The following is a 12,323-nucleotide window of genomic DNA, read 5'->3' on the forward strand; positions in this document are numbered from 1 at the left end:
TATCCTCGTAAAAACTCTTCACTGCTTTCAGTAACCTACCTCCTACACCATACATCTGCAACATCTGCCACATTGCCCCCCTGTCCACCCTGTCATACGCCTTTTCCAAATCCATAAATGCCACAAAGGCCTCTTTAGCCTTATCTAAATACTGTTCACTTATATGTTTCACTGTAAACACCTGGTCCACACACCCCCTACCTTTCCTAAAGCCTCCTTGTTCATCTGCTATTATTATAATTAATATTATTATTAATATTAATTATAATAATATTATTAATTAATAATAATAATTATTATTATTTATTATAAAAAGCACTAAACCCACAAGGGTTGTGAATTTCTATACATAGAGTAAAGGCATACGAAAAGAATATTTTTCTACAGTTATCCCCCAGTGTTTGACTAGAGAAAACATAATTCTTCTGACACTACCTACACAGCTGCTTTGTAAACAAATCTCATATTTACATCAATTTTTATTGAGTGTATGTATCATATTTATATGCTATGTAATGGGTTTCATATATAATTTTGAGGAAAATATCATAGACGGATTAATGAAAATGCCTATATTGATGTAAAATAAGACATTTAGTGTGCCCAAGAGTGATTATTATTACGTAGTATTGGCGTCATGAGTAGAGAGAGACTTAGCGATTTTAATGTGTACCTGCACACCAGCACAGTGTGTAAGTATAATTAGGTACAGGTACACAAGCATAATTATCAGAGTAAGATAAGATAAGATAAGATAAGATTTCGTTCGGATTTTTAACCCCGGAGGGTTAACCACCCAGGATAACCCAAGAAAGTCAGTGCGTCATCGAGGACTGTCTAACTTATTTCCATTGGGGTCCTTAATCTTGTCCCCCAGGATGCGACCCACACTAGTCAACTAACACCCAGGTACCTATTTGCTGCTAGGTGAACAGGACATCAGGTGTAAGGAAACGTGTCGAAATGTTTCCACCCGCCGGGAATCGAACCCGGGCCCTTCGTGTGTGAAGCGGGAGCTTTAGCCACCAGGCCACCGGGCCACCGTACATATAAAATATGCAGTAACTTTAAAACACTTGAAATTTTGGAAAGTTTCCTGACATAATAGATGTGGTCACGGAAAATGTAAATAAACCGGGTGGGGGGCGCCGTATTTAAAAGACCGCTTGCCATATAGCAAATTTTGGTCATAATCTGACATCGCCGTATTAGCGGAACGCCGTAAAGCGGGGCCTTACTGTACATACTAAACAAATATTTAAGCTTACACCAAAAGACCTCTCCATCATGATAGCCAAGTAGAACTCGCGACGTGGAAATTTCCGTTCACACACCATGACCTTGTTGCAGGGAACTCCTTTTGCACCAGTTTGCTTGGTTATAAGCTGATCCCCAATCATCTTTGATGCCACTTCTCCAGCTTCTTCTGCCCTGTTTATTAGAAGTATTTCATCACATTAGATATAGAAATTGCTTTCATTCCTTCATGAATTAATTTCTTAACCATTCTTGCAAAATAGTGGCCAGCTTTTCAGAGTTGTTTCAAATAAAATACAGAACAGCTTCTTAAGCAATTTTTTTGTTAATTCTCAATATTCATTGCATATATCACATTTGAATGTTCAAATCTAGAACAATCCAAAATAATCTGTTTTTAATGTATGTACAGGACTGTACTCAGCTTTTCCAAAGAAATTTATTGTAATGGAACTACCTGGAGGTTATTCCGGGGATCAACGCCCCCGCGGCCCGGTCCATGACCAGGCCTCCCGATGGATCAGGGCCTGATCAACTAGGCTGTTACTGCTGGCCGCACGCAGTCCAATGTACAAGCCACAGTCCGGCTGATCCGGCACTGACTTTAGGTATCTGTCCAGCTCTCTCTTGAAGGCAGCCAGGGGCTTATTGGCAATTCCCCTAATGCTTGATGGGAGGCTGTTGAACAGTTTTGGGCCCCAGACACTTATGGTGTTTTCCCTTAGTGTACCGATGGCGCCCCTACTTTTTATTGGGGGCATTTTGCATCGCCTGCCCAGTCTTTTACTTTCGTAGGGAGTGATTTCTGTGTGCAGATTTTGGACCATTCCTTCCAAGATTTTCCAAGTGTAGATTATGATATCTCTCTCCCTCCTGCATTCCAACGAGTACAAGTCAAGTGCTTCCAAGCGTTCCCAGTAGTTAAGGTGCTTGACAGAACTTATACGTGCAGTAAAGGATCTCTGTACACTCTCTAGATCTGCAATTTCACCTGCTTTGAATGGAGATGTTAATGTACAGCAGTATTCCAGCCTAGAGAGAACAAGTGATTTGAAAAGGATCATCATTGGCTTGGCATCTCTCGTTTTGAAAGTTCGCGTTATCCATCCTATCATTTTCTCTGCACGTGCGATCGTGGCACTGTTGTGATCCTTGAAAGTGAGATCCTCAGACATTACTACTCCCAGGTCCCTTACATTATTTTTCCGCTCTATTGTATGGCCGGAGTCAGTAGTATACTCTGTTCTAGTTATTATCTCCTCCAGTTTTCCATAACGGAGTAGTTGGAATTTGTCCTCATTGAACATCATATTGTTTACCGTTGCCCAATGGAAAACTTTGTTTATATCTTCTTGGAGGTTAACCGCGTCCTCAGCAGATGACAGCCTCATGCAGATCCTAGTATCATCCGCAAAGGATGATACAGTGCTGTGGTGTATATCTCTATGTCTGATATGAGGATAAGGAATAAGATGGGGGCGAGTACTGTGCCTTGTGGAACAGAGCTCTTCACTATGGCAGCCTCCGATTTAACTCTGTTGACCACTACTCTTTGTGTTCGATTTGTTAGGAAGTTGAAGATCCATCTCCCCACTTCCCCAGTTATTCCTTTAGCACGTATTTTATGGGCTATTACGCCATGATCGCATTTGTCAAATGCTTTTGCAAAGTCTGTGTATATTACATCTGTATTCTGATTTTCTTCCAGTGCATCCAAGGCCATGTCATAGTGATCCAGTAGTTGTGAGAGGCAAGAGCGACCTGCCCTGAACCCATGTTGCCCTGGATTGTGCAGATTTTGGGAATCCAGGTGATTTGCAATCCTGCTTCTTAGCACTCTTTCAAAAGATTTTTATGATGTGGGACGTCAGAGCTATTGGTCTATAGTTCTTAGCTAATGCTTTGCTGCCACCTTTATGGAGTGGGGCTATATCCGTTGTTTTAAGTGACTGTGGAATTTCACCCATGTCCAAGCTCCTCCTCCATAGTGTACTTAGGGCATGCGAGAGGGGTTTCTTGCAGTTCTTAATGAAAACAGAGTTCCACGAGTCTGGGCCTAGGGCTGAGTGCATAGGCATGTTGTCAATGGCTTTTACGAAATCTATCGAAGTTAGGGTAATGTCGGAAATCTGGCATACATTTATGGAGTTTTGAGGCTCATTCATGAAGAAATCATTTGGGTCGTCGATCCTCAGACCGATTAGTGGTTCACTAAACACAGTCATACTGGGATTTCAATATTTCACTCATTTCCTTGTTGTCATCTGTGCAAGTCCCGTCCTGTCTGAGTAAGGGCCCGATACTAGATGTGGTATTTGCCTTGTTTTTGGCATATGAAAAGAAGTATTTTGAATTTCTTTCAATTTCACTAATAGCTTTAAGCTCCTGCCTCTCCTGGTTCCTGTAAGAGTCATTTAACTTAAGTTCGATAGTTTCCACTTCCCTGGTCAGCGCCTCCTTTCGTGTATCAGATATTCTAGCACTCCTGAGGAGCTCATTGACTCTTCGTCGTCTTCTGTAGAGGGAGCGTCTTTCTCTCTCCAGTTTACTCCTGCTCTTCTTCATTCTTAGGGGAATATGCCTAGAACATGCTTCGGCTGCCAGGAAGTTGATCCTTTCAAGGCACTGGTTTGGATCCATGTCATTTAAGACATCTTCCCAACATGTTTCATTTAGGACATGGTTTATCTGGTCCCAGTTGATGTTCTTGTTGTTGAAGTTGTATTTTGTGAAGACACCTTCACAGGTACATGCATTCTGCTGATCAGGACCCCTATGCGTGTACATCTGGACTTCGATTAGGTTGTGATCGGAATTAGTTGTTTTTTATATTCTTATGTCTCTTATCAGGTCCTCATTATTTGTGAAGATAAGGTCAAGTGTGTTTTCTAGTCTTGTTGGCTCCACTATCTGCTGGCTTAAGGTGTGTTTTTCACAGAGACTTAGTAGCTCATGTGTGTGTGACCTTTCATCTGCGCTACCTCCGGGGATTGTTTCAGCTATAACATTATTTGCTACATTCTTCCATTTTGTATGCCTTAGGTTGAAATCACCAAGCAGTAAGATGTTTGGGGATGGAGCTGGAAGGTTTTCCAAACAGTAGTAATCAATTTTCAGTAGCTGTTCCTTGAACTGTTGTGAGGTTGCATCTGGTGGCTTGTATACAACCACAATGACTAGGTTTTGGTTCTCGATCTTCATTGATAGAACTTCAACTACCTCATTTGTGGTGTTCAGCAACTCCATGCAGATAAGGGACTCTTTGGCATACAGGCCAACCCCCCCTCGTTGCCTGTTTTTTGTCGCACCTAAAATGGTTGTAACCACTTATCCATATTTCAATGTTAAAGTGATCTTTTGTGCGAGTCTCTGTGAAGGCTGCAAACATTACATTAGACTCCTCTAGAAGTCCACTGATAAAAGGTATTTTGTTGTTGGTGGATGGCTTAAGGCCCTGTATATTAGCAAATATGAACGAGGTTGTATTCTGTGTTTGTTGGGGGGATTTTGTTATTGGCATCAGTAGTTGTAATTCTGGAGGGCCATGGGTGGCCACTGGCTGCACCTCCAGTCCAACAAGGCTCCGAGGTGGACTATTTTTGTTATTTCCTTCCATTTTCTTTTCCCGTTTCCTGCCACTAAAAAATCACCTCGAGTTGGGTTGTCGTAGCTACTATTGTTTGTCTTGTGGGGTCTGTGCCTCCTGGTCCCTTTTAGATGGTATGCAGGGCAGTCGATGTTGTAACACTGCTTCTGGAGGACCGAGGAGTGGCACATTTTTGGGTGAAAGAAAGTACAGGAAGAACGACACACTCCTTTAGACAGGAGGTCGCTACATTTTTTGGGATGCTCAAAGTTGCATGTCCCTTTTTTTTTTCCTGTTATTCCATGCTTACAGATGCCCCAAGCATAATATTTGCACAAATTCACCTTTGGTTGAGAATTGTTGGGAGGTGTGTTGTCAATTTCTGCAGGTTCTGGGACTGCACTATAATCCTCAGTATCCAAGCCAGGGCCACCCCGTCCTGGATTCCATCTACTTTTCCCAGTAGAGGAAGGAGGAGACTCCTTATCATATACATCAGCCTGCTTGACTGCAAGCCATGTTTCTTCCTAGCACAAAGTACACCAGTGAGCTTCAACCATGGTCGCCAGCTATTTCATTCTCTTCTTTTATGTTCTGGCATCACGCGCGATGCTATACTCAATGCATCTCACAGAAATAAGTGAAAGTACATACAAAGAAATATTGCAGCCTGCAAGATTTGAATCCACACTGGACACTATCCATAAGTGTGGCTTAGCTCCCAATGTGACTCCTTAAACCACTTAAGCTACAGATGACACAAAACGTTAAGTAGACTGCTTCATTGCAAGCCATGTTACTTACTTAAAAGGGAATCCTTCCTGACCGCAAATCCTTCCTAATGTTAAATCCTGCTGACTGCTATATTTTTTTGTACACACTTTCGCTTGCTTCTGCCAAGTGCATACATACATACAAAATTATTATTATATTTTTTATATTTTTATAAATATTTAGAGCATGTCTTCTATTCATTTTTGACACAAATTTAAGTTAATTTACTTTTCAGAAGTTACCTGCAAACTAGTTTATTCATATACTGTATTACACAGCCATGTAATCCTACCATGGCATAAATTATTTACAGTATCATTTTCTTGAGACCAAAACCTACAAATTACTTTTTTCTTTTTTTACACAAATCAATTTTACAGGCTGAGCTGTTATCATACCTCAGCTCATTTCAAAGCCCAGCATTATCTCGGGCATACTACCACACCCCAGGATGCAACCCACAACAGTAGACTAACACCCAGGTACCTACTTACTACTAGGTGAACACTGGAACATGCCCAACATTTCCACCCATGCCTGGGATCAAACCACAGACACTCAGTATGTGAGCCAACTGCACTGCTTAATAACCCACAAAAGGTCCAAACGTATATATATATGTGTTTTTCAACATTTGAAAGTATGTAAAAAAAAGTAATCTTTTTTTTATACATTTGAAAACATGTAAAAAAACTTTGATCTACTTTTTTTTTGTTATATTTGAAAATATGTAAAAAAACATAGATCTACTTCTGGAACACTACGCATGTGAACGCAGATCTGCTTGGACCGTTTACGGGTTAAAGTTCAAACTACCACTATAAATGAAAACAGTAAACCACAGGACTAAAAGATACTTACGAGTAAACTAACTTAACGCCACCTTTAAAACCACCCTTAAAATTGCCTTTTCCACGCCCACCAGCGAGAACTTGAGCCTTAACAACAACATCAGTAGAATCCAGTTGGTTGGCTATTTCAACAGCTTCTTCTTTAGTATGGGCAACACCAAATCCAGGAACAGGAATGCCAGATTTTTTCAGGAGTGAGAAGCTGACATGTTCATGAACATTCAAGTGACGCCTTTGTTGAATTCCAGCCAGAGGACCAACTGCTGCACTGTTTACTATCTGTTAGTGTTAAAAGGGGGTACACATTATTATTATTATTATTATTATTATTATTATTATTATTATTATTATTATTATATTATTAGTATTATATTATTATTATTATTATTATTATTATTATTATTATTATTATTATTATTGTGAAGCACCAAACTGGTAACTGTCATACAATGCCTCATGAGGTACATGTAGTTAAAAACTAAATTACAACTTCCTTCACTGATCTTTACAATTTTTCCTTTTTTTACTAGTAATAGTTACTAAAATTATTAAGAATTTAAAACTTAGTCATTGGTACACACCAACATTGCCACAGCACTTACAGTATTGTACTATACTGTATTGAACAAAGATTTAAAATATAAAAGAAAATTGCCAATTAAAAACTATTCTCAGCACTTTACCTTGGCCAAGAGTGTGAAACTACAGACAATAGAAATTGTTTAATTTTCTTTTTATACTTAAGTTATTTCAAAAACACACAAGTGAAGTTATTACAATGATGCACATCAGATTCATTAATGCTCTTGATCTTTGGCTGCAGCTTTGTTATGGAGCAGAAGTGTGGCAGTTATTAGCCACTGATGTTAGCTGCTGCTCCCTCTATAACACTGACATTTTTAATAAAGAGGAAACTTACATGCAAACAATAAAACAATTGATATAAAAGCTTTGATTTTTTTTGGATGAGCACATGATGCCAGGTATACTTAAAACACAGGCTGCATAACATCAATTTGATCATCAAAATAATGTCATGAATTGTTATGGCATATGACTATTTTTAATTGAAATACAGAAGTCTTTTAACTGGATGCACCTAAATTTAAGGATACTAGATAAAGTCTTCTAGTCTACTAAGTACAATTATCATACATAAATTATCTAAGATAACCCCCAAAAAATCAGACAAGAGTGACTTATTTCCACTGGAGTCCTAGCAAATAGTGTTCACTTCCCTTAGTACCATACTGGTATTCTTAACCCTGATCAAATTTTCTATAACAGAAATAAGTATATTGGACTGAGTGACCTCTATGGCCTCCCAAGGAGAAACACACACACACTGAAATTAAGTCTCAATGTTTGACTTCCTTGGGTTATCCTAGGTTAAATTCTACTTAATTTACTATACAAATATAATTTTAAGGGTTTAATATGTATGAAGTTTATTTAAATATGAACTCTAAGTATTGTCTATAACCTATATACAGAGAATCTAACTGAAGTTATTTTCAGGTTACATGTCTTGTTACATTACTATAAAAAATGGATCAATCACATTCACTTTGAAGCGCTAAACTTGTAGGGACCATGTAATGGGAAATAATGGGAGGGTAGTGGGAGGTAATCAGGTTGAACCTAAAAGCGTAGGTTGCTAAAATTCATTGAATCAAGAGCCCTCCAATAGCATCAAGGTATCATCCCAGCCTCTCTTCCCTGCATGACTATAAAAACCAATGGAGACAAAATGAGGAATTAGTAAGTAAGTAAGTAAGTTTATTCAGGTATACACAAATACAGTTACATAGAATTATCATACATAGCAGCATGTGTGTAGAGAACCTAGGATAACCCAAAAAAGTCAGACAGAGTGACTTATTTCCATTGGGGTCCTTTTACCTTATTATTATAATATAATGGTTATAATATTTTCTTATTATTCTACAATGAAGATAACATCTTATTATCATACTAAAAAGACTATCTACTACACCAAGGTCATTAAGACTATCTACAATACGTGAGTCATTACTAGGAATATGGTAAAATTTACACGTATGTTAGCTAAAAAATAGAAAATCATTCCCCTCCCTTTCTGTAGCTACATTCATCAGACATTTGTAACATTCACTATTAATATTCAAAAATCTTGAGAAAAAATTTACATCTAAAAATAAAACAAACTAATGTAAATTTCAAAGTAAGTGGTAATACTTGCCTGAGCTGCTCTCCTAGCTAGAAGATTCTCAGCAAAGATAAATCCCCGGTACATTACCGCCGCCATCTTGCTGCTGGGACCGTTCAGCCTCAGCTGAGAGTCTGAGTGAGAGCTGCTGGATCACTGACATCTCTAACACATCCTCATACCTTATCACTAATATCTTTAAAATAAATAGTTTAATTTATATAAATACGAATGATGTGTGACGCATATATATTTATTTGTATGTATTTATAATTTGCATAGATTTTTTTGTTGGGTTGATGGGCTGTTACGGTCCGAAGGGATGAGCGGAAACATTGGGAAAGTTCCTTTACAAACCATACCACGGGCGGGGTTAGAACCCGCGATCAGAGTCTCAAAACTCCAGACCGTCGCGTTAGCCACTAGGCCAGCTAGCCACAATAAGATTCATCCAACTAGGTATATTTACACACCATATGAAGGTTAGCTAACCTTCATATGGTTTAGAAATATACCTAGTTGGATGAATCTTATCGTGGCTAGCTGGCCTAGTGGCTAACGCGACGGTCTGGAGTTTTGAGACTGATCGCGGGTTCTAACCCCGCCCGTGGTATGATTTGTTTGCAGTCGTGTTATTACGATTTCGTGAGTCATGTTAAAGTTCCTTTACACCTGCAGTCCTTGATACCTAGCAATAACTAGGTACCAGGGTAGTTTAATTGATGATAACTTGACATCGACAAGTGGTTTCAAAGGACACATGAGTAAACACAAGGTCATATTTATTAGACTCATATTCCGGATGATAATAATAATAATATAATATCTTTATTTCTACGAGTACATGTACAAGGTATACAGGCCTAGCTGATATCAATGACATACTACTCTATAAAAAGGAGCTTGTTATGCTGAGCATTTCGGGCAAATTAGGTCAGTTTTGTCCCAGGATGCGACCCACACCAATCGACTAACACCCAGGTACCCAGTTTACTGATGGGGAACATAGATAACCGGTGTAAGGAAACACGTCCCATGTTTCTACCCCTTCGTCGGGAATTGAACCCGGACCCTCACCGTGGGAAGTTGTCAGTTTAATATCTTTATTATGCACCCCATACCCATCCTGTGGGCGGTAATCAACAGATTACAGAGGTACATAATGGGTCCAGGGACTGGACCCCATTTATGATAGCTGAACTAGTTACAAAGGTAATGAACTCCAGGTAGATCTGGTCACAATCATGACAAGTTACAATAATAATGAACGATCTACACTCCTATACATTGTTACAATCATGAACAAATTACAAAGTAATGAGCCACTGACACGTCCACACCCGGTCACAATTGTAATGAGTTAAAATACAAATATTAGGTAGGTTATACACCCACACGAGCGCGTACACACACAAGCACGCATACCTGGAGAGGGTTTCGGGGGTCAACGCCCCCGCGGCCCGATCTGAGACCAGGCCTCATGGTGGATCAGGGTCTGATCAACCAGGCTGTTACTGCTGGCCGCACGCAAGTTGACGTACGAACCACAGCCCGGTTGGTCAGGTACTGACTTTACGTGCCTGTCCAGTGCCTTCTTGAAGACAGCCAGGGGCCTATTGGTAATCCCCCTCATGTATGCTGGGAGGCAATTGAACAGTCTTGGGCCCCGGACACTTATTCTGTTGTCTCTCAGTGTACTCGTAGCACCCCTGCTTTTCATCGGGGAAATGTTGCATCTCCTGCCGAGTCTTTTGCTTTCATATGGAGTGATTTTCGTGTGCAGGTTTGGTACCAATCCCTCTAGAACCTTCCAAGTGTATATTATCATGTATCTCTCTCGCCTGCGTTCGAGGGAATAAAGATCAAGGACCTTCAACCGTTCCCAGTAGTTTAGGTGCCTTATCGCTCATATGTGCACACACGAGCGCATATGCATACACACACGAGTGTGCACGCACAGACAGACACAGACATAAGAACATAAGAAAGAAGGAACACTGCAACAGACCTATTGACCCATGCGGAGCAGGTCCATGTCCCCTTCCACCGGATTACCTGGAGTTTACCTGGAGAGAGTTCCGGGGGTCAACGCCCCCGCGGCCCGGTCTGTGACCAGGCCTCCTGGTGGATCAGAGCCTGATCAACCAGGCTGTTGCTGCTGGCTGCATGCAAACCAACGTACGAGCCACAGCCCGGCTGGTCAGGAACCGACTTTAGGTGCTTGCCCAGTGCCAGCTTGAAGACTGCCAGGGGTCTGTTGGTAATCCCCCTTATGTATGCTGGGAGGCAGTTGAACAGTCTCGGGCCCCTGACACTTATTGTATGGTCTCTTAACGTGCTAGTGACACCCCTGCTTTTCATTGGGGGGATGTTGCATCGTCTGCCAAGTCTTTTGCTTTCGTAGTGAGTGATTTTCGTGTGCAAGTTCGGTACTAGTCCCTCTAGGATTTTCCAGGTGTATATAATCATGTATCTCTCCCGCCTGCGTTCCAGGGAATACAGTTTTAGGAACCTCAAGCGCTCCCAGTAATTGAGGTGTTTTATCTCCGTTATGCGCGCCGTGAAGGTTCTCTGTACATTTTCTAGATCAGCAATTTCACCTGCCTTGAAAGGTGCTGTTAGTGTGCAGCAATATTCCAGCCTAGATAGAACAAGTGACCTGAAGAGTGTCATCATGGGCTTGGCCTCCCTAGTTTTGAAGGTTCTCATTATCCATCCTGTCATTTTTCTAGCAGATGCGATTGATACAATGTTATGGTCCTTGAAGGTGAGATCCTCAGACATGATCACTCCCAGGTCTTTGACGTTGGTGTTTCGCTCTATTTTGTGGCCAGAATTTGTTTTGTACTCTGATGAAGATTTAATTTCCTCGTGTTTACCATATCTGAGTAATTGAAATTTCTCATCGTTGAACTTCATATTGTTTTCTGCAGCCCACTGAAAGATTTGGTTGATGTCCGCCTGGAGCCTTGCAGTGTCTGCAATGGAAGACACTGTCATGCAGATTCGGGTGTCATCTGCAAAGGAAGACACGGTGCTGTGGCTGACATCCTTGTCTATGTCAGATATGAGGATGAGGAACAAGATGGGAGCGAGTACTGTGCCTTGTGGAACAGAGCTTTTCACCGTAGCTGCCTCGGACTTTACTCTGTTGACTACTACTCTGTGTTCTGTTAGTGAGGAAATTATAGATCCATCGACCGACTTTTCATGTTATTCCTTTAGCACGCATTTTGTGCGCTATTACACCATGGTCACACTTGTCGAAGACTTTTGCAAAGTCTGTATATATTACATCTGCATTCTTTTTGTCTTCTAGTGCATCTAGGACCTTGTCGTAGTGATCCAATAGTTGAGACAGACAGGAGCGACCTGTTCTAAACCCATGTTGACCTGGGTTGTGTAATTGATGGGTTTCTAGATATATGGTGATCTTGCTTCTTAGGACCCTTTCAAAGATTTTTATGATATGGATGTTAGTGATATCGGTCTGTAGTTCTTTGCTATTGCTTTACTGCCCCCTTTGTGGAGTGAGGCTATGTCTGTTGTTTTTAGTAACTGTGGGACGACCCCCGTGTCCATGCTCCCTCTCCATAGGATGGTAAAAGCTCGTGATAGGGCCTTCTTGCAGTTCTTGATGAACACGGAGTTTCATGAGTCTGGCCCT

General features: G+C 40.7%; 1 protein-coding gene across 2 annotated transcripts in view; it reads right to left on the reverse strand.

The window, feature by feature from the left end:
* ScsbetaA (Succinyl-coenzyme A synthetase beta subunit, ADP-forming) overlaps positions 1-8,845 on the reverse strand; it is a 71,442-nt gene extending 62,597 nt beyond the window's left edge. For both annotated transcript variants that reach the window (XM_070088592.1, XM_053778593.2), the window contains exons 1-3: positions 8,690-8,845; positions 6,479-6,747; positions 1,269-1,431 (exon numbers count right to left, since the gene is read on the reverse strand). In XM_070088592.1, coding sequence (XP_069944693.1) covers positions 1,269-1,431; positions 6,479-6,747; positions 8,690-8,755 — 498 coding nt within the window. In that variant the 5' untranslated portion in view covers positions 8,756-8,845. The remainder of the gene's footprint in view (positions 1-1,268; positions 1,432-6,478; positions 6,748-8,689) is intronic.
* Positions 8,846-12,323: the final 3,478 nt, after the last annotated feature.

Source organism: Cherax quadricarinatus, chromosome 25 (genome assembly GCF_038502225.1).
Source record: "Cherax quadricarinatus isolate ZL_2023a chromosome 25, ASM3850222v1, whole genome shotgun sequence".
Classification (NCBI taxonomy): Eukaryota; Metazoa; Arthropoda; class Malacostraca; order Decapoda; family Parastacidae; genus Cherax; species Cherax quadricarinatus.